Raw genomic sequence first — 23104 nt, 5'->3', positions numbered from 1 at the left:
TGCTGCCAGGGCACCTTTTCCTGCAGTCTGCTGAAGTGCTGTTAGGTCAGTCCACAGCTAGGTAAAATTTGGATCTTGTGTTTCAGCGCACGCACTAGGACAGTGTTTGAGGAACCAGCTGTTAGTGCTGTCTGGCAGAGGGAGATCTGCCCTCCGCTCAACCAGAGCAGCTGGCGTTGTCCCAGCGAGTGTTACCGGCTGGGGCCAGATGCAGCACATCTCCTTAGGAAATTATTTTCTCTTCCAGAAGCGCCACCGCTCAAATGACTCTACAGCTTCAGGGAGGGACCGCAGCCATAGCTGTGACTCGGCAGAAGCACTGCCCTGCAAGGTGAAGGAGGAGCCCTGGCTGCAGGAGATGTGCAATGCCTTCTTGCAGCAATACATCCAATACCTGCAGAGCATGGGCTTCATTCTGGTCCAGGTGCGGCCACCCTCACCCACCACTCGCAGGTCAGTGACGTTCTGGGAACCGTGTTGCTGGAGAAGGGCCGACACACTGAGCTATGCCCTGGTTTGACACAACAGGAGACGTTGGCTCCCTTGCTCAAGGCTCTCTCTGCTGTCATTTCCAGTAGCACAAGCCGGATCCGAGCTCTGGCAGCAATGGGTGTGGAGGGCAGAGGGTCCTTTTCCTACACGAAGCCAAAAGCAGAGGGGAGTCCAAAGGTGAGTCCGTGTCTGTTAGAGGGATGGAACTGGGATGGAAGTCAGGCTGTGGAGTGGGGCAGTTCTCCTGGTTGGCTTTTGAGTCGGTTTCAGACAGAAAGAATGCGAGAGGGCGGAGAAAGCACCAAAGCAAAAAAAAAAGTCTTGTCTAGACCAGCACCATCTTTGGGATGTTGGATCAGATGAGCCCTCCTTGCCCTCCTGCATGTCTTCCTGCAGCCCCTTCCTGGGACTGGGTGGAACCAGGGCAAATCTGAAAAGGACAGCAACAACTTGGAGGGGGCTCAGAGGAGGAACACGGTGAGCTGAGGCCAGGACAGCTGCCTTTGGGTGCAATTCTGGAGGTTTACCTGTCAGAGAAGCCTCAGCATCTATGGTGAAGGGCAGTTCTGGGGCAAAAGGATCTTTAGTGAATGCTGAAGTTGAAGAAATCAGAGAAGATAAACCCAGAACAGCTCCACTGCAAGAGCAGGCTGAGGCTCTTCATTTCTGAAGAAGTGGCAACTAGGGAGGGACAGGACAGAGCTCTACCAAATCGCAGCTAGCCTGGAAAGGGATTGACTCCTTGCTGTCCTATTAGATACAACACCTAGACACCATCAAATGAAAGTATTGGGAGCCAGTTTCAAAGCAAAAGGGGGTGTTTCTTTGTGCAGCAGGTAACAGTGGTCTTTATCAAAAGGTTTTGTGAACACTAAGAGCTTATGTAGGTTTTGTGAACACAAGAGCTTACAAGAGAGAATAGGTAAGTACCTGGAAGAGGAATCCGTCTGAGTTGCTGGATAGGCAGAAACCGTCTGTGGCTCATGCAATCACCCAGGGATGATGGGAGCACATAGCATTTGCTCACCCTTTTCTGACGCTTTCCTGGCACCTACCTTTGGCTGATGTTGGTACAGGATTGTGGGCAAGACAACACCTTGCAGTTAAAATGAGAAGAGAGAAATCTACTCAAACAAGTTAACAGGGGGCAAGTGAATTTGCTGGCAGCGAAGCTCTGAGTCCAGAGTGGATGCCTCTGATAGTTGCTGCATCAGGCAGATGCGATGGTCTGGGAGTGCTCAGCAGGGAGAGGTGGGAGCGAGGTTTTGTGGGCAGCATCTCCCCTCAGCTCACAGTGTCCTCAGACTCTAGAGACACTCTGTCCTGAGTAAGCATGAGGCGAAGGGAGCAGTGTGCCTGGTGTGCTCTCTTGAAGGCTGTTTATTAGGTTTGTTGGAATTCTTTTCACAGTCAGCTTTGGCATGTCTGCTCCCCTCCCTCCAGTGAGGATGCTCAGTTGATGAGGCTCCTCTATTTCCACCTCTGCCACAGAGCCTTGTGCCAGCCTCGCAGAGTGTGCGGGCCACTCTCCTGTGCCAGAGAGCCTCTCCAGCTTTGTCCTTCTCTTCCCAGAGCACAAGCCCTGCTGTTGCCACCTATCATCTACAGAGAGCTCTTCCTGGTGGGATTGTGCTGATGGAGCTGGCCTTCCAGGTAAGAAAGAGCATGCAACAAAGTATGATCTCTGGGGGTTTGGGGACAGCCTTCAGAGGTGACAAAGTGAGTGATGAGGAGTGCAGCAGGGACATATGATTCCTCCTTTCTTGTCCTGCCTCTTCCATGGTCCTGCAGGACTGTGGATCATCTAGGGATGGTTTTGCAGGGCTCAGAGGAGTAAGAGTTGCCTGGAGGGGGGCTAATAAAAGATGCAAGGGCTCAGCACCAGGTAGGGTGCTCTGTGCTCAGCCATGTGTTGACTGGGCTGGCTTGGTTCAGACAGGAGGGGAAACAAAACATGGAACAAGAGTGTCTGGGACTCAGCCCACAGAGTGAAGCATGGGAACTGTTCTTCCCTGGAGAGGCTGAAGGCCTGTGCAGTGCTTATGTGCTCTCTTCTCCAGGGCTATTACTTCTGTGTGAAGCAGTATGCGCTGGAGTGCTCACGGATCCCCATGGGCCAGTCTGTGAACTCCCAGGTAATGGCTTTGCAGGCACGGCCAGTGCTGCTCAGGGTCAGGGGCTGCTTCGGGAGAGGTAGTGACTGCTGGGACAGAGTCGGCATTTCAGGTGCAGCAAATTCTGGAGAGCTCTGCTCCGTCCTGGAAAAGCAGAACGACGCAGAGCCTTTTGCAGGCATATGCCCTCCATGGCCTGCTGCTTGCACAGCTCTGGAGTGCAGTGAAAGGGGGTGGGAAGTTTGTCAAGAGGATGACTCTTGTCCTAGCTTGGGGAGCAAGATAGAGCAGGCTGGGGAGGAATAGGAGCAATTCTGGCAGAGATGACTGCTCCAAGGAAAGTCAGTGCATGGAAAGCCAGAAGCTCTCTGCTTCCCTTGGAACATAAGGGAGGCGGAATGGGAACAGGGATCTGTGAACATGGATGGCTGCCCTTTGCCGGAGGAGACCACTTTCTGCACCGTGAGACCTGGTTCTTGATACCTCTGTGCCTTGCTCTACAGCACCATGGGGTTGCCTGCTCCCTTCTCTTTTGGTGTGTCAGGGTGTCTCCTGCCTGTCTCCAGGGCACTGGGGTGGCTGTCTAGAGGCTGGCCAGCCCCAGCCTATCTGAGGCAGGAGGCATGCATGACCATACTGTCCTTTCCAAGGTGGCTCTGTAGCAAGGCTGTATCTTACATATGCTAAGAGTGGCTCTCCTAAGCTTAAAGCCTGCCAGGGCCTCACCTGAGGGTTTGCTGAGCCTTTCCTGTGAAGCCCACACGTGCATAGGGCAGGGTTACCAGGCTGCAGCTGGCATTGCAGGGAATGTCCGGGCTCTCTCTGGATGACTTGAAAAAAAGACTTTGCCTGGTTTTGCAGTGGGAGGGGATGGTCCTGGGAGCAGCGGGCGAGAGGTGTGGGGCTTGCTGCAGGGGCCTGGCCAGCTTTCCCACACGCTGGGACTAGCCCACAGTTCCCCCAGATGGGACAGTTGGGCTCCTCTTCCCCTTCTCTCCCCTTGTCCCACCCTGGGCCTGTGCCGGACAGACTGGATGCAGGAACAGGGTTGGGCAGTGCCTTGTCCCTCTTCCCACTGGCTGTGCATCTCTCTCCATCAGGGCACTTTTACAGCCAGAGCTCGCAGCAAGAGCTGCATGGGACCCAGCTCCGTCTCTGAGTCTGCGGTACGTCCTCTCCTCCCACTGCCATGCTGGGCACAGGAGGACCTGCCAGTGCAGGGCTAAACCTCCCACTGGCTGTGCTTCCACCCTTCCTGCCCCAGTGCCCGGCTGTGGGAGCTGCCGCTTGCCTCCTGTGCCAGTGCCTTCCGTAGCAGTACACGCCACAGTGGGCAGCACAGCTTGGGAGGGGGATGGGGTGGGCCCCAAGTGCTGGCATGGGAGCAGCACCTTGTGTTTCTTGCTCTTCACCCTGCCTTTCCTGGGGCAGAGCTATAAGTTCCTCTCTGGGCTTGTCCTGGCTGTGCAGGTTGCCCTCTGGCTCATGGCAGCAGCAATGCGGGTAGTGCAGAGAGCGAGGGCAGCCTCTTCTTATGCCAATGCCTCCTGCCTGCTGGTTTTCCCTGCTTGCCCCTTCTTAAACCAAGGGATTATGGTGTAGGTCAACTGCCTAAAGGTGTCGGAGAGCCAAAAGACATTAGAACTCTGGGCTCCTGGCACGAAGGCAAGGCTGAGGCCTTCACCAATGCTGTTCCCTGGCACAGTAGCAGCAGTTGTGGTGGGGGCAGCGCCGGGGGGGGTGGTGTGGAGGCTGGTGCTGCCCCGGTGCAGAACTGGCACGCTGGGCAGAGGGGATGGCCATGTGCCGGAGAGGGGCCCTCCCTTTGGGCACAGCTGTCACACACCAGCCACCACTGGATCTGGCTTCCCAGCAGCCAGCTGGGGTCCCTGTTAGCTACTGAGCACAGGGCATTAGCAGCTCTGCTGTTGCCCATCTCTGGGTCCAACCACTCCCCACAGACCCCTGTGCTGCCCCCTCCTCTCAGGGGACATTCAGAGAGTCAGTCTTTGCCTGTAGATCCAGGATTTGCTGGGGCCCCAGCCCTGGCGTGTCCTGTACCTGCTCAGGGACTAGACAGTGCAGTGCAGCACTCAGCTGAAAGGAGGCTGTGTCCTCCTTCACAGCCACATGGCGTTCAGCTCAAGGCAGGGGATGAACCTCATGACAAAAGGGAGGCAGTGCCAGTCAGTCTGTGCTGCTACTGGAGACCAGGAGCGGGGTCAAGTGTGGAAGGAGCCACCAAGCTGGATCCCTTGGGGCCAGGCCTGCTATTTGCAATGTGCAGACAGCTTCTCAGCTGCATCCTGCTCTGGTGTCAGGGCAGGGGTGGCTGCACTGGCTCTGCCATGCCTTGCTTGTCAGCAGGGCTTTGCAGAAGGGTGTGAGGTGCCTGGTAATATTCCTGCCTTGACTCCCTGTGCCTCCGCAGCTCTCTATGCTCTTCACGGAGGAGTGTGACAAGGTGCGGGACCTCATGCACGTGCATTCATTCAGCTACGACTTCCACTTGCGTATAGTCCACCAGTATCTGCTGGGTTCCCACATGACTCTCCGCCAGGGCTACCATCTCACCAGCTTCCTGGAGGATTTCATTGCCCACCACCCCGACATCCCCAAATTTGGCCGCAACCACGTTTTCCAAGGTGTGTAGCTCAACATGTGATCAGTCTGGGGTTGATCGCCAGCCTGTAACTTGGCAAAAGGTTTTCAAGTGCTTTACAAATAAAACTGACCTTTGGAGTATCCAGGGAGATGACAGGGAGAGGGTGACATGAGGGGCCCAGCTCCAGGGGAACTCCTTGCTGCCCTGTTGTGGAAGGGGGCTGGGTTGCCCTAGAGCTCTGTCTCCCAGAGTAGTTTGTAGGACACTGCTCTGCCCAGGTAAGAGGCACTAAGCATCTCCTGTGATAGCAACATGTCCTCTTCCACTAGGCATGCTGGCCCTGCCCACCAACATGATCACTGCGCACCAGCTGTACAACTACATCGCCGACCACGCCAACACCTACCACATGAAACCCCTCCGCATGGCCCGGCCGGCCACGGGCAGTGACAACAAGAAGGGGACACCGGGCACAGAGCAGAATGAATATGCGCTGGTCTCTATTTGGAACAGGTGAGTGCATCTGCTGCAAGTTTCTGGAGCTTCTGGAGATCGGTGGGCACCCCAAAGTCCTGGGGACACTGCCCCAAGGTGCCAGCAAAGCTGACCGTTCTACATGGTGCCAGGCAGCAGTTCTGCCCAGCTTTTCTGAGATGGACCACAGAGGTGCTGTGCATGTGCACACATGCATTTGACATTTCCCATAGCACTTCTGAGGAGTCCTGCTGCGTCGAATTCCCCATGCCCGGTAGTTCTCTTGTGACCAAGAGCTCTGGGGGAACAAAGTGAGGTCCCCTTCATACTGATGTGCTTTTGCTCCCAGCTCGGGCTCTTACAAGGACTCTGAAGGTCTGCGTCATCATGATGACTTCGATGTGTCCCTCCTGGTGTGTCACAGTGCAGCACCGTTTGAGGAGCAGAGTGAGGCAGAGAGACGCATGCTCCGGTGAGCACTGGGGGCCCAGAGACTTGACACCAAAGCTTCCTCTCTGGGGAGGAGAGCTCTGGGAGGGACTGGCTCTGTCTGGGACATCACAGGCAGGTTTGGTGCTGTCTGGGGAGGATCCTCGCAGGGAACTGGGCAGTGTGGTATCTGTCCTTGTCTGGGCAGAGAAGCACCCTTACTGGCAGGGACAGAGAGGCCCATGATTCATTTGCAGACCAGCTGAGAAGCGAGGAGCCCTTCCCCAGGTCACAATTGTCTCCTTGCTCTCAGCTTGCGTTTCTACGTCATCATGACTAGCCAGCGGGAGCTCTTCCCCCGGCTCACAGCCGATATGCGACGCTTCAAGAAGCTGCCGCGCTTGCAGCGGGAAGTGCTGGAGCCTGTGGTGGGCCGGGCGGCGTGGGAGGCAGCGGAGCCGGAGACGAGCCTGGGGCAGCAGCAGACGGTAGAGCGGGAGCTGTGGCAGGACGTGGAGGACAGCAGCGAGTTCTACGCGGGGGGCACGCAAGTCAAACTGGGGCCTGGGCTCTTCTACACCTCACCACTCTTCCCCTTGCTGGCCTCCGAGGTGGCCTCAGCCCAGAAGCAGCTCAGCAGCATGGTGCAGCTGGCCAAGTGCCACTGCCGCAGGGACAACCTCTGGAAGCGCCTCTTCCTCCTGGAGCCTCTGGCTTCTGACAAGCTGAAGCTGGGCAAGCTCTCACTGGTGGAGCTGGAGGAGCTGCTGGACGCCGTGCATGGGAAATCCATTGCTGATGTCGACCCCCAGCTGGTGAGCAGCAGGGACGGAGTCATGGTGCACAGCAGCCGCTGTTCTGCTCTGGGGAGGGAGTGGGGTGCCGGGTGAAAGGCCTGCAGGGCACATCTCTTCCTGCTTGGGGGGAAGATAGAGGCAGGAACATAGCTCCGAGCTGGCAGAGGAAGGGGGAGGCTGCATAGACATGTCTATGGAGAGTGGATAGCTCTGGGTCACTCAGTGTTCCTCAGTGGGCTGTGATGGATCCATCTGATTTGGGGTCTGAAGGCTGCTGCAGCATTATGGCTGCTGCTGCCATGGCTAGAGGGAGACTAAAATCAGCCCTTTTCCATGCCCACAGGGATGCTTCCTCACCATGACAGTCTCCTGGTACCAGAGCCTCATCAAAGTGCTGTTGAGCCGCTTCCCCCAGAGCTGTCGGCACTTCCACAATGCTGAAACCGGCACCCAGTATCTGGTAGGTCCCAGCCTGTCACCCACCTGCAACCTCTCTCCCCTGTCCAGGGCCCCTACTTGCTATGGCCTCTCGCAGCGTGAGCCTGGCGTGTGCTGTCAGGATAATGTGGGCACTGTCATGATGTTGCTCTCCACTCTGCTACTGGTGCAGCATGAGGTGTGTGCTCCTGTGGTACAGCAGTGTCTGTTTGTCTGCCCCCAGGCAGGTAGGACACTCTTCACACCCAGAGCCTCATGCCCCATGGTTTGGCAGCGTCACCTGTGAGCCAGGCAGACTTGCACCTTCACAATTCTATCATGCCACTCGTCCTGCACATCAGCACGTCCCTGGGTGGGTGTTGTTCGTATCCCTGTCCTGGGGTTTGTGCTGTCTCCTTTACAATGTGTGCTGTGGCTCTCTTGACAGGTTGTGCTCAATCAGAAGTTCACGGATTGCTTCGTTCTTGTGTTTCTTGATTCCCATTCAGGAAAGACGGTAAGAACTTGGGAACGTAAGAGCAGCTATATTGGCTCAGGCTGGGAGTCTGTCTAGCCTGTGTGCTGGAGCTTTTGTTGTGGCCAGGTCCATCCTCGTCGTGCCAGTGGTAGCTCGGAGCTGAAACCGCTCTTCACTGTGTGGGTACCCGCTTCCTCCCCGGTGCCCTAGATTCACCTCCACATCTGAAGGCGGAATTTTTGCTAACTCCGTGTTGCTGCATTAGGCAAGCTGAGCCCTCAAGCCTGCCTTCCCTTCTCCAATGGTTTCATTGTCATTCAGAGCCCTTCAGAGCCCTGGTCAGCCTTTGTAAATACAGGTGTCTGGGACTGCACCCAGTATTCCTGAGGAGTCTCAGCAGAGCCTTCTGTGATTGCACTAAGGCTTTTCCGTCCCTGCCCGGTCCTTTTGGTACAAAAGGTGGTACTTGCCTTTTCACGGTCATGTCTCACTGGTCATAGTGTGGTCATCGATATGATACACCGACTCTCCATCACCTCTCCTAAGACTCCCATCTTATAACAGAAATCCTTCGTGTTCCTCACCTTGTATTTTGCACTTAACATTCATCCCATTCCTGTGGCTTCTCAAAAGTCTCTAGGGCTTTTTTTGCATCATCCCAATCCCCTTTTGTATTAGTGCCTCAAATTTTATCAGCATGCTCCTCATCTTTGTGCCAGACTCATTAAAGTACTAGGCAACATGAATCCCAAAACCTGTCCTGGAGGAACTCCATTTGTAACTTCTCTCCACCCTGCTATTTCCTCTTTTCAGCACTACCATCTTCACCTTATAATTTTTGCGTTAATTCCTATCTTTCCAGCTTACCTATATTTCCCATGTGGCACTACATCAAATCCTTCCTGAAGCTTAGACAAGATATACCATAATTCCTTTGTCTAGAAATATTACCTTATCAAAGAGAACTCTAGCGTTAGCACATCACTTTGGTAACACTGAGCTGCATTTTCCTCATGGTTCTTTCTCTCCAAGCTTGCTCTAAAGCCTTGCACACTGCTGGAGTTATGCTCACAAATCACTTTTTCTTCCCTCTTAAATGATGGTGGTGCATTTGCTGTTTTGCAGTTACACAGCTGTTCTCATGGCTTTACGAGTTTGTTAGGGGACCCTGGCGACTAGATGTGCTGCGTTTCAGCTCTGGAGAACACCCAGTCCCTGTGTCTTGCCTCCATGATGCTGATCTCGGTGCACTGAGTTGCTCACGTTTTTCTTCTGCTTCAGCTCCTGCAACCTTCTCTTCTGAACCCTGTTCCCTGCCCTTGCCCTGCCTTGTCAGTACAGTCACTAATGAGAATGGAGCAGCCAGCATTTAGTTTCAGGATTGCAGTTATTACATTTAATCTCCTCCCCTTCCCCATTTGTTTCACTCCTACTCTTTGCCTTAGAAGAAGAAATTTCCCTCTAATTTCCCTGGAAGCCCCTATTACTGTGGAGGCAGTAGGATCCCTTCCTCTCCTGAGGCTGCTGCTGGGGTTGGTATAACTGCAGATGCATGGGGGCTGGGACGGAGGGAGTAGGCAAGTCCTTGCACCTAATTTCCACCAGAAAAATTGGGAGGAGGCTCAAACATGCTCTGTCACAGGAGGAGGCACTAGCTTAGTGCTGTTGGCATTTTGGGACTTCTCTCAGTATCTGCCTGACACGGACAAGCAAGCGCCCACACATCTGGGCTAGGGACTGCACAATGCGTGTCTGAATCCTGTCCCTTGACCTGCTTTTCCTTCTCAGCAGAGCCTCACTGTGGTTTTCCGGGAGCCGTTCCCAGTGCAGCCCCAGAACAGCGAGAGCCCTCTGCCACAGCTTGTGTCCACGTACCACCACCTGGAGTCAGTTATCAACACTGCTTGCTTCAACCTCTGGACAGGCCTGCTCTAGCACCGGCACCCGCACCGTGGAGCGATACACGTACCAGACCTCTTGGTGTGGCTGTGCTATGGGTGACAAAGGGGAAGAACAGGCCTCGGGGGGGGACCTGTGCTCCAGCACCACAGGCAGCGCTGCTAGCGGCACGCAGGGGTACTGAACTGAGGAGCCTGGGGATGTGCGAGGGCAGCCTGCCTCCTCTTCTTGGGCTTCAGCCCCAGCTGTAACCTCCATCAGTCGCTGGCTGGCTGGTGTGGCCCTCGGCACGCTGTTTTCGGTGGGTTTGATACTGAATGACCTTGAACTGAACTGCAAGGGCAGGAGCTTGGCTGCTGTGGCTTGGCTGAAGCAGAGCAGCTCTCAGGGACGTGGCTTTGGCATCTGCAGGTGAGTTCTGCCTGCCAGGAAGGCATGGAGGAGCACACACAGTACGTCTTCTGCACAGGGCAGCACCGCACAGCGCTCTGGCTTTAGGTGGAAAGACTCCTGGACTTCAGGGCAGTGAGGGTGCCTACTTCTGGCCCTTTCATCAGGAGAGCACCGAATGGGACAGGAAGGGTGAACTGGACCAGGGGAAGGTTTTATGGAGATGTATATTAAAGCCATTGATATATCTGTGAAATAAACTGAACCAGATCCCCACTCACGTGCCATAGGCTAGGATCTGGAAAGCCTCCCCTAGGGGATGCAGAGGCAACCCTGGCTGCAGGGCTGGCTGGGTTTGCACTGGAGTCTCCTACTTGCTCTGGCGCAGGAGCAGCAGGGCTGTCAGCCCCAAGCGTCCATTGGCAGGCAGCCCCCAGCCTGTTACCCTGGTTCGGGCAGCCTGCGACGGGGCTGCTCGCTTCGCTTTCCCCACGTGCGGCAGGGCGAGTGCTGGGCACTGGCAGCAGCCTCGAGAACTGCAGGACGCGGAAGCCCAGAGCCCTCTTCCCCCAACTCGGCACCAGCTGGAGCCGGACTGGGAAAACTCACACCCTTCCCAAGAAGTGAATGCTCCCTTTGGCAGGGGGGACTGGAAACCTCTCCCTGGGACACCCCTGCAGACTGGAGGTGAAGGTGCTCCTGTGTACCTCAAGTCACCTACAGTGGTGCCCATGGCACCCCCAAATACGACGTGCTGCAGATGGTGCTTGAGTAGATGAGGGTCCAAACTGCTTGGGCTGGCCCAGGAGGGCCTGGGGAAGGGCAATAGGACATAGATGCTCCTAACTTTGCCCCAAGTCATAGAGAAGACAGACATGCTCCTCTGCTAAGCCATTGCTTTGACTTTTATTCCAGTGTTTTCCTTCTTTTACTTTGCTGCCTTGGTAGTCCCACCGTGCTGCAGGCCTCTGCTCTCCCAGTACGAGCGCAGCCAGCCCAGACCTTCCAGAGTGTCTCCTGCAGTGACAGACACGGTCCTCTGCTGGCACCCCCAGGCAAGCTGGAGCAGCCCCTCTTCTGGGCAGGGCTCTCAGCCCCAGGTAGGGATGCCGATGCCCGCTGCCTGCCACCCCCAGAACATGCCTGCTTTTGCACAGTCCCCAGCCAACTGGTCCATGCTGGGAGCTGCCAGTGGGGCTGGGATCACCCACAGTCCATAGGCCCGCTCACCTTTCGGAGCGTACTCGCACCCCACATAGCCAGTGTAGCCGAGGGACTCCAGGAGCTCGAAGATGTAGGGGAAGTTTAACTCCCCAGGGCTGTCGGGCTCGTGCCGCCCTGGCACCTGTGCAATCTGGATATGACCTAGGGAGGGAACGGGAGATGCTCTGCCCAAGGCAGCCCTGCCTGCAGCCTTCTCTAGGACAAGGTGGCCCAAGAGCAGACCCTTGCCCCCAGCCAGCCACAGCAGAGCGTGGGGCAGTAGGGCCCCATCTCAAAGCCACTCCTGCCCCATGGCCACAGAGGAGCGGTTTGGGTGCAGGGCGTTACCGATGAGTGGGAAGTATGTCTCCAGGTTGCGTGACAAATTCCCATCCATGATCTGGCAGTGAAAGATGTCCTGGGGGAGAGAGAGGAGCCGGATGGTGCAGCTGTTCAGTAGTGAGTGCTTGAGGATGGCTGTGCTATGGTCCCTGTCCCTCCCCACGTCCCCAGGAGGGGATAGGAAGCCCACAGCCCCTGGGACTCCCCTGTGGGCCTGTGCAAGGTTCCCTGGTGGAGGGTGGACTCCGGAGATCTTCAATGCTGACTCACCAGCTGCAGCTTCAGGTTGGGCCGTCCCACCTTCTCCAGGATGGCAGCAGCTAAGGGGGCAAGAAATGAGAGACCATCAGCCCCAGGCTGGAAGCTTCATGTTGAAGCCCTGAGCCTCCCGTTCATCAGCTGTGCTCCCTCAGCATCTCCCTACAGTAGAGGCACCCTCCTGCTTTTCAGACTTTGGGGATCCTTCTCCTCCCTTGAAGGAGACTGTGGGGAGAGATGTCTGCCTTACCTTGGTGCGGAGTGTTCAGAAAGTAGCGAGGGTCAGTGATGCGGCTGTTAATAGGCTCCACCAGTCCGATCATGTCTTCCTGTAACACAGCAATGTCACCCCGTGGAGCATCCTGTCACCTCTGTAGCAGGGAGTGCTCCCTCCCCGTGCCAGGCTGCCGGGGGATTCTCCATCCTCGGTACCCTAAGAGCTGCACCCACAGAGCAGGACCCGTTCCCCACTTACCTGGGCCAGGAGGTCAGCAGCGTATCTGAGATTCTCAATGAAGGTGGTTTCCATCTCGCCTGCCACTGCTGCCCGGTCTGCGCCCAGGGGAACCCGCCCAGCCATCAGGTGGATCCTGCATGCACAGAGGGATCAGCCACAGGCAGCAGCTCCAGTCTCTGAGCAGCTGGTCGGATCTAATACACCTTCCTCTGCCGATGGAAAATGGGGCCAGGCTGGGGAAGCGGACACAGAAGGGGGTAAGAGGAGCCATCTCCTGCGCAGGAGCCAGGACAGGCACCAGCAAGCTGGCAGGAGACAAACCTGCACCATCCCACCCGAGTACGCAGAGGGACGCCTTTGAACCTTTTGCCTGACAAATCGCAGACTTTGATTCTTCCCTCTTTTGCCAGCTGCCTCTGGCTCTTCCACCCCAAGGCTGGAGCTTTCTTGGGGTCTCGCTCCTGGGGCTGCCCCCAGGGCAGCAGGACGGGCAGCAGGCGTGCTGCCTCTGGCAGGGGCAGGTCCCATGCCTTGCCTCTCGCCGCTTGCTGGCTTAGAGCAGGGAGGGGATGGTGGCCAGTGCTGGGCTGCGCCAGGCTGCGTGCAGAGCTCAACGGCCAGGCAAGAGCAAGGCTCTTCAGCGCCCGTTTGGGGAAGGCGTACCGGGGAAACAAAACCTTTTCACTCTGCCCATTACCAGAGAGCGCAAATGGGTCTGGGCAACCCCCGGCCTGCCTGGCCCATGCCCTCCGCAGGGCTTTGGACTGCGTTTCTAAGGGAAAGAACGATGCAAAGTAAATGGCGTAAAAGGGCCACGTTGTGCCAGGCTAACCGCATCTCGTACAGCGCCTCTGCTGCGCTGTGATCAGCGCGGCCCTCAATAAAGCAACTGTTGCCGTGTCCCGGGGGAAACGACTGGTGTAACCGGGGAGGAGAAAGGGAGGGCGCTCACGGGGACTGTTGTGCGGCGGGGCAGACGAGAGCCGCCACAAGGGAACGGCAGGGCCGGACGAGCGCCTGCCGGCTGCCGGGCCGCTCCCAGCGAGCGCAGCCAGGCCGCGGCCCCGCAGGCAGGGACCTACAGCGAGGCTGAGCAGGGAGGCGCTGCCCGGGAGAGGCTCCGTGCCCCGGCGGGACGGAGGCACGGCGGTGCAGAGGGTCGGAGGAGCCGGAGCGGGAGGGCTGCGGAGGGCCGCCTTGGCCGGGGGGGAGCCGAGGGGCGGCAGGAGCGCGGTCCCGCCTCGCACCTACCTGGGGCAGCCCACCGCCCGGGCGTACTGCGCCGCCGCCGCCAGGCCCTGGCGGAAGGCAGCCTGGCGCCCGGGCACGGCCGCCAGCCCCATCTCGCCCGCCTCCTGGTCCCCTAGGAGAGAGCGGCGGGGTCAGCGGCACCGGGGCACCCCCGCGAACCCCCGCCCGCCCACGCAGCCCCGGGGAAGCGGCGGTACCGGGAGGGGTGTTGAGGAGGACGATTCGCACCCCCGCCCGCTCCGCCGCGGCCCGCAGCGCCTGGGCCGGGCACCCCGCCGGCCAGGCCGCCTCCGCCGCCCCGAACCCGGCGGCCGCCGCCGCCTCCAGCCGCGCCGGCAGCGCCGGGAGCTGCGGGAAGAGCCAGGAGAGGTTGGCGGAGAAGCGGAGCGCCATGGCGGGCGGGGGGCGGGGCCAGAGGCCGCGGAGGTGGGGCCTGCGGGGTGGGGGCGGGGCTACGCGCAGCAGGGGCGGGGCCGCCGGCAGGGACGGGCAGCGCGGGCCCCGCGTCCCGCGCGGGCAGCGGCGGCTGCGGGCAGCGGGGGCCCACCCGTGGGCGATGGCGGGCCCGGGTGCGAGCGAGCCCCCGGCAGCCGGGGCAGCGCTGGAGCGCGGCCGCTCCCCGCTGCTCCCGGCTCCGACGCCCCCAGCGCCCCGCCCCGGGGGCGACGGCTGCGGCGCACACCCGCGGCCGCGCCGGTGCGTGGGGCCGCCGGGCCCGCGTGGGTCAGCAGCCCCGCAGGCAGGGGCAGCCCCGTGCCGGCTGTGACACAGGTGGGGTTGCTGTCTTCATCACGGGGGCGGCGGGACGGGGGCGTGCAGGGGAAGGCTGGTCTTGCCAGGTGCTGGCCTGACACGCAGAGCGCCGTGTTAATTGGTTTCCTGGGGAGCCTGTCTCTAACAGTGCCTCATTATGCAAGAAACGCTTTCTCTTTTGTCCCACGCTCTGCATATTTTACCATAAAATGTTCATCTCCGCTTCTGCAGTGCTGTGGGGCTGGTGATGGACACCGCAGTGTCCGGGCTCCCGCGCAGGGGCTCTGGTGTGCGGGAGTCCGACCTCTGCGGTGTCCGTCCCCAGCCCCGCGTCCCCGGTCCCTGTCCCCGGTGCTCTCTGCACCCCCAGGCACAGCTCGCAGGCTGCACGGGGGGGGTGCGTGTCCTGTCCAGCCCACGGCATTTCACAGCCCCTTGTGCTGAGCCTGTTTCTGGGGGCTCTCGCCTGCCTGCCCGCGCCTGGGGAGCCCTGCATGCTCCGGCTCCTCCGTGACCACGGCAGAAGCCCTCCGCAGCCCCGGCCCCACGGCCCGTGCAAGCCCCAGCGATTCGCAGCAGTTTGGGAGACCCCAGCGGCAGCGCCGCCTCGGTGGAGGCCAGCCACAGCGAGAGGTTTTTGGTGGGAGGTCAGGGCAGCGCCAGCAACGGGGAAAGCGATGGCAAAGCTATCCGTTAAAGACTCTCAACTCAATTAAGGCTATTGATTAAGCAATTAGAAGAAGCTGGACTCGACTTCTCAGTAATAATCCAAATTGTCCCCAGTGATGGACAGCTGTGTGCGGGGTGGCGTCCGTGTCCCCAGCACGCGTGTCCCCAGCGCGCATGTCCCCAGCATGCATCCCCGCGCATGTCCTTGGCACGTGTCCCCAGCACACGGACTGCCCCCCGCCCGCAGCCACTGTGCCAGGGAAGCACTGCACCTTCCACACGTCCGTCTACAGCCTTGCCCCGCGGTGCACTGGGGTCGTTCTTCCCCTTCGGTCAGACCCAGGAGGTGCCTGAGCGCGCTGGGCTCAGCACCAGCGGGTGGGTGAGTGGCAGAGCCGCACGGGCACGGCGAGCCCCGGAATGAGGGGTGGCACCTGCCTGGCCCGGGGTGCAGCCTCGCCGGATCCTTGTGCCGTGGGGCTGGAAAGGTGCCCAGCGCGGCCGTGCACTGCTCCGGCCCCAGCAGTCGTGGCCGCATCCCCAGCTGGAGGCCGGGCCCTTTGCTGGGGGGCAGCGAAGAAACACAGCTGAGCCCAGCATGTGGGCGACCTGGGCAGCAGGACGGGAATTCGGGGAGCCCTCGCAGCACACCTGCCCTGCCGATGGCAAGTGAAGCTGCTGGGCTACATGCTGAAGCATTAATGGTGTCTTTATATCTCTGGTAATATATCGCATTGATTTTCTCTTGTTATAACTGCGGTTCCTGCATTGCAGGCCGGTGTTTTGTCACTTTACCTTGACAGGACACAGTGGATTTACTCCCCGCCGTGCCACTTGTGGCTCTGGAGCCATGTGCCACGCCAGCGCTGGGGCCTGCACCCAGCACCCGCTGTTTGGGGGGCTAGCACGAGCATGGGGTCAGACCAGCCCCATGTCCCCCCCAGGGGGGCCGGGAGGGGGCCCAGTGGGGCGCTGGCACAGGAGGGTGGCTGGGTGCTGAGCATCCCTGCCGCCGCACAGGAGTTTTATTGGCCCAAAGAAAAGGCAGCTCCTGCACATTTTATTAGCGAGCTGACATTTCGGCGCAGACCCAGCTCTGGCCTCTGTGATGGCTGGGGTGGGGAGGCGGCAGGTGGCCCCCGCTCCCCGGCACGGTGCCTTGGGGTGCCCCATGGTGCCAGCAGTGGCAGCTGAGCCAGGCCCCCCCAGAGCCCACTGCAGTGGGGCCACCAGTCTTCCCAGTACCCCATAAATCCCCCAGCTCGTTGTGCTGTGGGGAAGGTTTTGTCTCTCTTCCTTTTTATGAAACACGTTTTAATTTAAATTGTCATTTCTGTATTTTAACTACCTGTCCCTGGGCTCCCGGGCGGCTCTGCTGGCACCCCAGGGGCTGGAAGGGCCGAGGTGCTCCGGGCTGGGGTGGCTGGGTGGCACCGTCCCACCAGGACACGTCACCCCCGTCCCTCCTGGGCACCCCCAGACCTCTCCCGCTCCCTCTGCGCCCCACGGCTGTGCGAGGCGATCCAGGGCTGGGGCTGGGAGAGGTCACCCTCGGCATCCCTTCCTCCCTGGGCTTTCTTTTTTGCTGTAAAGCACCCCAATATTTTGCAACCAAGTTTGTTTTTTGGCTTTTGTAGGTGAGTAAATTCTAGCCTTATTATGTGTAGAAAATGGCTGGGAAAAATAATTCGCACGTAACCCCGCATCTCGTGGAGGCAGCTGCAAGAGCTTTGCTTGTATTAAATCTCATGATTTTTCACCAAAGACAGTCTTTCCCAAACCCATCCCCTCTGGGTGTGAAGGGACCAAGAGATGAAAAGCTGCTCCAGCAGGACCCAGCACCAACCCAGCCCCCTCCCCGCCTGTGTCGCCGAGGCCAGTGTGTCCCTGCGATGGTTGTGCCCCCTGCCCCGTCACCCCCAGCCCCTGCCGGGGCATCCCTCCCAGCTCCCTGCTCCTCCGGCTATGCTGGGGCAGGCGTTGCTGAGCAATGCAACCTGGCCGGCTGCACGGGTATCCCCAGCTCTCCTCCCTGCCCAGAATCCCACCCGAATTTCTTGGATCTCTCTTGTTTTCATGGCTCTGGGCACTGCCGGGGGTTTGACTCAGGGACCTGGCACTGAAGGGATGCGCCAGCCCCGGTGCCTGCTGGGGACTCCTTGGTGGGATCCATCACTCCACCAGGTCCTTCTCCACTTACCACGGTCCATGCATACTGTGCAGAGATAATTTGTTCATTAGCTGCTTTCTGCTGCTGAGCTGCCTGCATTACCGCCGTCAAAGGCTGCTGTGCCCTTCGCAGCCACCTTTGCTGCTCAGCCTGTTTCCCCCTCCCGAAACGAAGGACCTGCCTGGGTTGCCGATGGGTAATGATGGGGTGCAGCAGGACTGTGCCGTACCTGGGGCTTATCCTGGTCCTGTGGGGTCCTCCCCTCCCTGTGGGAGCCTCCTTCTCCTCCTTCTCCTCCTCCTCCTCCTCTTCTTCATCTTCCTCCTGCTCCTCTCCCTCCATCCCCTCCATCCCTCATCCCCTCCATCTCTCCATCCCCTCCATCCCTCTGTCCCCTCCATTCCTCTAGTCCCAGGCACTGGGAAGGACGTGGGAGATGCAGGGAAAGGAGCTGGCCCCTTCCAGAGCTGCGGCGAAGATTTCTGCAGGATGCCTTAAGCATGTTGCCCCTCTGAGGCCTCCCTTTCTAACAGCCTCCAAAAACACTTGGCTAAAAGAAAATCTATACATCATATTACAGGAAACAAATGCCCAGCCTTTGCCAGTTTATGGCTATTCTTCATCAGGGAGGATCGAACCGGGTGGGAACATGATCTAAATCCCATCGGAGCCAAGAGGAGGAGGCGATGACCGAGCACCCCCAGGTCCCCGCGGCTCCTGGCACAGGTGGGCTCTCCGTCAGCCGGCTGGGACTTTCTTGCTATTCCAAGATTTCACAGACAATTAATGAGGAGGCCAAATTCTCCTTCCAGCTCTTGGAGGAGGCCGGGGCGGGCGGTGCCTGGGCCCGCTGAGCTGGCAGATGTTGTTTAACATTCCTGGCAGTAATTAATAGACGGCTTCATCACTCTTGTATGATTCAAATACGTCGTCCCGCTTCTCTCCAAATACAGAACAGAAATATTTGTTAAATGTGGCTGGCGTTTTTGCATGATCATTAGCACTCGAGCAGCTCCAGCGGTGGCAGGATTTATCGCCTTGCCAGGATTTCTTTTGGCCTTACGATGCTGTCGCCATCCCTCTCTCCACTGCCGTCCCCTCCTGGCAGGAGCCTCCCTTTATCACTTTCCCTCTGATTTATGTCCTGCCAGTTGCAACCTCTCCTTTGTACCACGGTTATGGATTCCCGCCTTTTCCATTCATTACACTACAGCAGGACAGGCTTCAGCTGTACCATCCCCCTGACCAGTGGCGCCTGGTGAAATTCAGGTGGCAAGGCTCTGCGGGGATCGCTCCCGCCACCCGGTGCCCGCAACAGGAGGCAGGGGAGGGGTCCCTCCAGGATGCTTCAGCCCACAGCGCCCAGGTGGGCTGGTGAGGCCACCCCAAGCAGTGGCGCGTGTGGGGACACAACCCGGGCTGGGCTGGGCATGGTCACAGCAAGTGGTGGCCCGGGGAGCAGGGGCAGAGCTGGCTTGCAGGAGGTGGCAGCCCACTAGCCAGCATCACTGGTGCCCCGGGGAATCACTGCAGAGGCAAATTAATAGGAGCTTCCCAGCTCATCCTCACTCGCAAACAAAAGCAAGCAGGGTCCCCCTGAGAGCACCCCGCTCGTGGTGTGACACAGCACAGTGTCAGCCCCTGCACCCAGAGCAGGGACGTGGTGGGGACGCAGGGAACGGGCACTCGGGAGGGCCCTGATGACCACACTGATGGGGAGAGAGAGGCCCGGGGAGGGAAGGGGATGCTCCCACTGCCACCTGCCCAGCTGAGCCTGGGCTGCCGAGGTGCCTGAGGTCTGGGCTTAGCCCTCCCCTGGCTGGGGCAGCAGGGGCCCGTGCAGCCTGGCACCCCCAGGGCACAGCCTGGCCCTGGCTCCCATCCGCTCTCGCAGCCCTGCAGGGCTCAGGGACCATTCCCAGCTCTGCCGGCCCCGGCACGCTCCAGCCCTGTGCCCCATGCCGTGGGGTGCAAGAGTGGGCCTGCATGGTACCCCTCCCCAGCATGGCCCTCTGCAGCCCGGTCACCATGTTAAGCCATCTCTTAATTAATCAAGCTGATTGTAATGTGTTTTTAGGGCATTAAAATTCAATTGTGGAATTCTCCGCTGGCTGGGCTCACAATGAATACAGAAGTTTGCCTAATTAGAGCTGACACGCAGCCGGCGGGAGAACCAGACAAACGGCCCCGCCAGGGCTGCCCGCCTCGTGTCCCCTCGCCCAGCCCCCAGCGTCCCCATCCTTGCCACTGCGGGGATGCGGTGGGGACCAGTGCCTGCCACGGGCACCCGGCCCCTGTTGTGGGCACAGGGAGGGCAGTGCTGCCTGGCCACGGTGTCCCTGGGGACATCCCGGGCCATGCGCCCATGCCAACCCCCTGGCCAGGCACCAGCCAAGAGCAGCGGAGATGTTTCCTTATCGGCAGCATCAGGTCTTCACTGTCATTACCACAGCAATTATCATCTCATTTGGAGTCTTTAGCTGCCATAATCTGTCTCTTGCACTGATTTATTCCACAGGCCTCTTCCCCAGCTGTGCGGGAGGGAAGGAGCTATCAATAAGGAGGCAACGAGCTCTGTCTTCCGTGGAAGCCTCTCCCCGGCCAGAGCGGAGCAGAGGTGCCCCGTGGCCAGAGTGCGTGGCTGGGACCAAACGAAACCTGCCACCTCCCAGCACCGGTTCGGAGCTGGTTCCTCCAAACCTGACTCGTGTTTATTGTTTCAGCTGCTGTTGGCACCAGCACACACAGGGCTGAACCGGCTGTGCATGCAGGCAGACTGGGAAGCAGAGGAAGGTGTTCACCCTCCGGGGATGGACAGAGGGACGCTGAAGTTGCAACCTCCTTGTCTTTCTCCTGTCTCCAGACCAGGCTGTTGCTTGGAGTTGGTTTTTCTCTGCATTTGCTTCAGTCAGTACCTCCTGTGGCTCCACCAGCCACCAAGACCTTCGTTGAGACTTTCCTCACCTGCGTTTGCCGACTGACACTCGCTGCTCCCAGCGTTCCCGTTTCCCTGGGCTATGGGCAGCTCTCGCCTCCTCCTTCACCTCCGCTCGCAACTGGGATGTCTGGGGCTTTTCCAGACAGCAGTTTGGTGGCAACCCCAGGGACGGTGCCAGCCGCCTGGCAGAGGTTCCCAGGTACTGTGAGCTGCCCTGGAGGAGAGGCAGAATGATGGGATGGGGACGATGGGACAATGCCAGGTGACTGCCAGCCCCGAGCAGGCTCATGCTGTGGCCAGAGCTGCCCTGGGGCTGCTGCACATGGTCACAGCAGCTCTGCAGGCTGGGGCATCACTCCTGCCTGGCTCTGGCACACGAGAGGCCGTGGCTGTGCCAGCAAAGCCCTACTCTGGCCCTGCCAGGAGGGAGCCGTGCTGGACCAGGCACGGGGCAGGCTGGGGCCGTGCTGTGGGGCTCGGAGCTGGCACATCCCCTGGGAAGGGCCCAGCGGTGACAGAGGTGACGCAGTGGGAGGCCACCTGCTCGCACCAGCTGCTCCTGGCTGCCCAGTCCTCCCCAGGCATCACTGCCTTTAGTATCACCCCAGGGCAGGAGGGGGGGTCCCTTGGCTGCCATGAGTGGCCAGTCCAGCTCCCCCCAAACACAGGGGGGACCCCAGGCACAGGTGGTGGTGGCACAGAGAAGGAGGCCATCCCTGCAGGAGGGACCCCCTGTGCTCCCCATGGCCTCGTTGACACCCTTGAGCAAGACAAACCCAGTGCCGCAGCAGCCCCAGTGCCCATCCTTGCTCCCACCCGCATCCCCATGCTGTGTTGGGATGCCTGGGGCAGGTGTGGGGTCAGCAGGGCAAGGGGAAGCCACCAGGTCTGGGCACAGGGAGGTAGCCACCGGCCAAGCCCCCACGCAGGGCACAGCAGAGCCGGGCAGGCAGGGTGGCAGCGGTGCCACCAGTCCTCGCAGCTCCATCCCAGTCCAGCAACATGGCTCCCATCCCACCCCTGCACCAGAGCTCAACCTGCCTAATGGAATCCATTTATATGCAAAATCCCTAGAAAAAAGCGGTAATTAATGAAGTCCCTTTCATTACCATTATGCAAATGCGATTAATTTCAGCTGTTATGAATATGCAAATATTACAATTATGATCTAATTGCCAATGTGTGTAGGGGAGAGGGCAGAATATCAAGTCTCAGCCCAGGCCCCAGGAGCTTTGGGGTGTGGAGCTGTGCTGGGACGGTTCAGGCAGGAGGGGGGAGCCTGACGGGGGGAAATATGCCCAGCCTGGGGGGCTTTGCCTGCTCCTGTGGGCTCAGCAGGAGTGTGTGCACGGGGCCAAGTGGCAGGGACATGCCTTGGCCACAGCCTGCCATGGGTCCTGCATGGGCCCCCTCTACCTGCCCCCCAGTGCTCTGGGGCAGGTTCCCCGCTGCACCATGACCCCTAACCCCTGTGCCGGGCAAGTCTGCACCAGGGCTGGGGCTGAAGGGGTTCCCCAAAACCACCATCTGTCCTTCTGCAGCCCAGTTCAGCCTTATAAGACATTCATCCCTGGGCTGCAGGGAGGAGGAGGAGGAGGGTTAACAGGCAACTCTGTGCTGCATCGCTGGAGGGCAAGGAGGTACATGGCAGTGGGAGGTAGAGACCTGCCCTGACCCTGCTCCTTCCAGCAGCCCAGGCAATGGTGGCCCTGTGCCCATGGGGTGCCACCGCTGTTAGCAAACCCCAGCTGTGTGTCACCAAGCCCCACGGCAATCTCAGCACGGGGCCACCGTCACCCTTGCTGTGAGGGGGTCCTGTCCTCTGAGCTAGCCCTTCACCCACTGTTTTGTGGGGGGGTCCAGCATCCCTCACCGCTGAGGATGCTCTCGGCTCATGGTGGGGCTGGGGGGGGACCGGCAGAGTGAGCTGCAGCAGGCAGGTTGGGCTGTGGGGATGCCTGGCGTGGGGATGTCCTGTGTGGGACCATGGGGATGCCCTTCGTGGGGCCATGGGGATGCTCTGTATGGGGTTATGGGGATGCCCTGCGTGGGGCCAGGAGGATGCCCTTCCTGAGGCCACAGGGATGCTCTGTTTCGGGCTACGGAGATGCTCTGTGTGGGGCCAGGGTGCCGGGCTGTGCAGCCGGCAGCCAGCAGGCTGTGCTCCTGCACCCCACAGCACACAGATGTCAGGCCAGGAAAGGCCAACAGCAGGCCACGGCCCTCCCGGTGCCAGCTCCGGAGCCGGCGGGGCCAGGGGCCGGGCGGGCCCGGCGGGCTGCCCCGGAGGAGGGGGCTCTCCCGCCCGCACCACTGCGCTGAGCCCTCACGCTCCGGCGAGCAGCCCCTGCTCGGCCTGGCGGCAGCCGAGGCTGTGCACAGGGCAGCGCGGCAGCTGGTCCCAGCTGTGCCCGCAGCTGGTAAAAGCACCTTCCCCGGGGGCAGAGCAGCCCCACATCTGCCCCAGCACCTCCCAACCCTGTCCTGCCTTCCCTGCCAGGGCGACAGCCCCTGCCCAGCCCTCGCAGTGGTCCCCTGTACCCCCAGAGGGCAAAATACGGGTTCCTGCCTGGCCCCGGGGTGCAGGCTGCCGGCTGATGGCGGTGCCCCGTGCAGGGGTTTTGTTGTGCCACAGAGGAGGGGTGCGCTGGCTGGCCGGGGAGACCCTCTTGCCTTGGGTCCCTCTGTCCCAACAGCCCCCATCCTGCCACCCCCAGCCCCCCACTCCCGGCCCTGGGGCTCCTGCCCTCGCTGTGCATGGGGAGCCCAGGTTGCCACCCCAGGGGAGGTGTGGAGAGTGGGGGGCTGTAAGGGCACTGCCACCCCCTGGGGACCCTGGTGCCTGCTCCCCACAGCCCCAGCAGCCCCATCTCTGCAGCCTGGCGAGGCCGACGGCCCTGCTCTGGGGCTGGGAAGGCTCTTCCTTGCCCATCACCATGACCCTCTTCTGCATGGTGGCAGGGACCAG

The 23104-nt window shown here is 59.8% G+C and overlaps 2 protein-coding genes across 13 annotated transcripts in view; one reads left to right on the top strand and one right to left on the bottom strand.

Annotated features, from left to right (window-relative positions):
* The window catches only part of SZT2 (SZT2 subunit of KICSTOR complex), a 59386-nt gene extending 48537 nt beyond the window's left edge, over positions 1–10849 (top strand). For 6 of the 12 annotated variants that reach the window (XM_087731627.1, XM_087731621.1, XM_087731622.1 and 3 more), the window contains 12 exons: positions 248–453; positions 576–669; positions 2065–2145; positions 2553–2627; positions 3707–3772; positions 5038–5251; positions 5541–5724; positions 6035–6157; positions 6428–6929; positions 7255–7371; positions 7777–7845; positions 9595–10849. In XM_087731627.1, coding sequence (XP_087587753.1) covers positions 248–453; positions 576–669; positions 2065–2145; positions 2553–2627; positions 3707–3772; positions 5038–5251; positions 5541–5724; positions 6035–6157; positions 6428–6929; positions 7255–7371; positions 7777–7845; positions 9595–9741 — 1878 coding nt within the window. In that variant the 3' untranslated portion in view covers positions 9742–10849. Of the gene's footprint in view, positions 1–227; positions 454–575; positions 670–2064; positions 2146–2552; positions 2628–3706; positions 3773–5037; positions 5252–5540; positions 5725–6034; positions 6158–6427; positions 6930–7254; positions 7372–7572; positions 7743–7776; positions 7846–9594 lie in introns of those variants that run through there. The other 6 variants (XM_087731623.1, XM_087731620.1, XM_087731625.1 and 3 more) reach the window with 5 other exon arrangements.
* Positions 10850–10974: 125 nt separating this feature from the next.
* Positions 10975–14009, bottom strand: HYI (hydroxypyruvate isomerase (putative)). The gene is made up of 8 exons (XM_087731642.1): positions 13804–14009; positions 13607–13718; positions 12374–12488; positions 12149–12227; positions 11911–11960; positions 11647–11716; positions 11326–11460; positions 10975–11112 (listed from the first exon to the last, which is right to left on the bottom strand). The coding sequence occupies exons 1-8, from the start codon at positions 13997–13999 to the stop codon at positions 11024–11026; spliced, it is 846 nt and encodes a 281-aa protein (XP_087587768.1). The 5' UTR covers positions 14000–14009; the 3' UTR covers positions 10975–11023.
* Positions 14010–23104: the final 9095 nt, after the last annotated feature.

Source organism: Nipponia nippon, unplaced genomic scaffold (genome assembly GCF_047370975.1).
Source record: "Nipponia nippon isolate SJK-2023a ecotype South Korea unplaced genomic scaffold, ASM4737097v1 scaffold_5, whole genome shotgun sequence".
Classification (NCBI taxonomy): Eukaryota; Metazoa; Chordata; class Aves; order Pelecaniformes; family Threskiornithidae; genus Nipponia; species Nipponia nippon.
The sequence above is the reverse complement of the archived record's forward strand: the minus strand, read 5'-3'. Positions and strand labels throughout refer to the sequence as shown.

Bases quoted from the DNA above. Each gene is read 5' to 3' on its own strand.
- HYI (XM_087731642.1), bottom strand. From the start codon at position 13,999: ATGGCGCTCCGCTTCTCCGCCAACCTCTCCTGGCTCTTCCCGCAGCTC. The intron at 12,228-12,373 runs GTAAGTGGGGAA...GCTGTGTTACAG, and splicing joins CTGCTGACCTCCTGGCCCAG to GAAGACATGATCGGACTGGT. The intron at 11,717-11,910 runs GTGAGTCAGCAT...TCTCTCCCCCAG, and splicing joins CCAACCTGAAGCTGCAGCTG to GACATCTTTCACTGCCAGAT.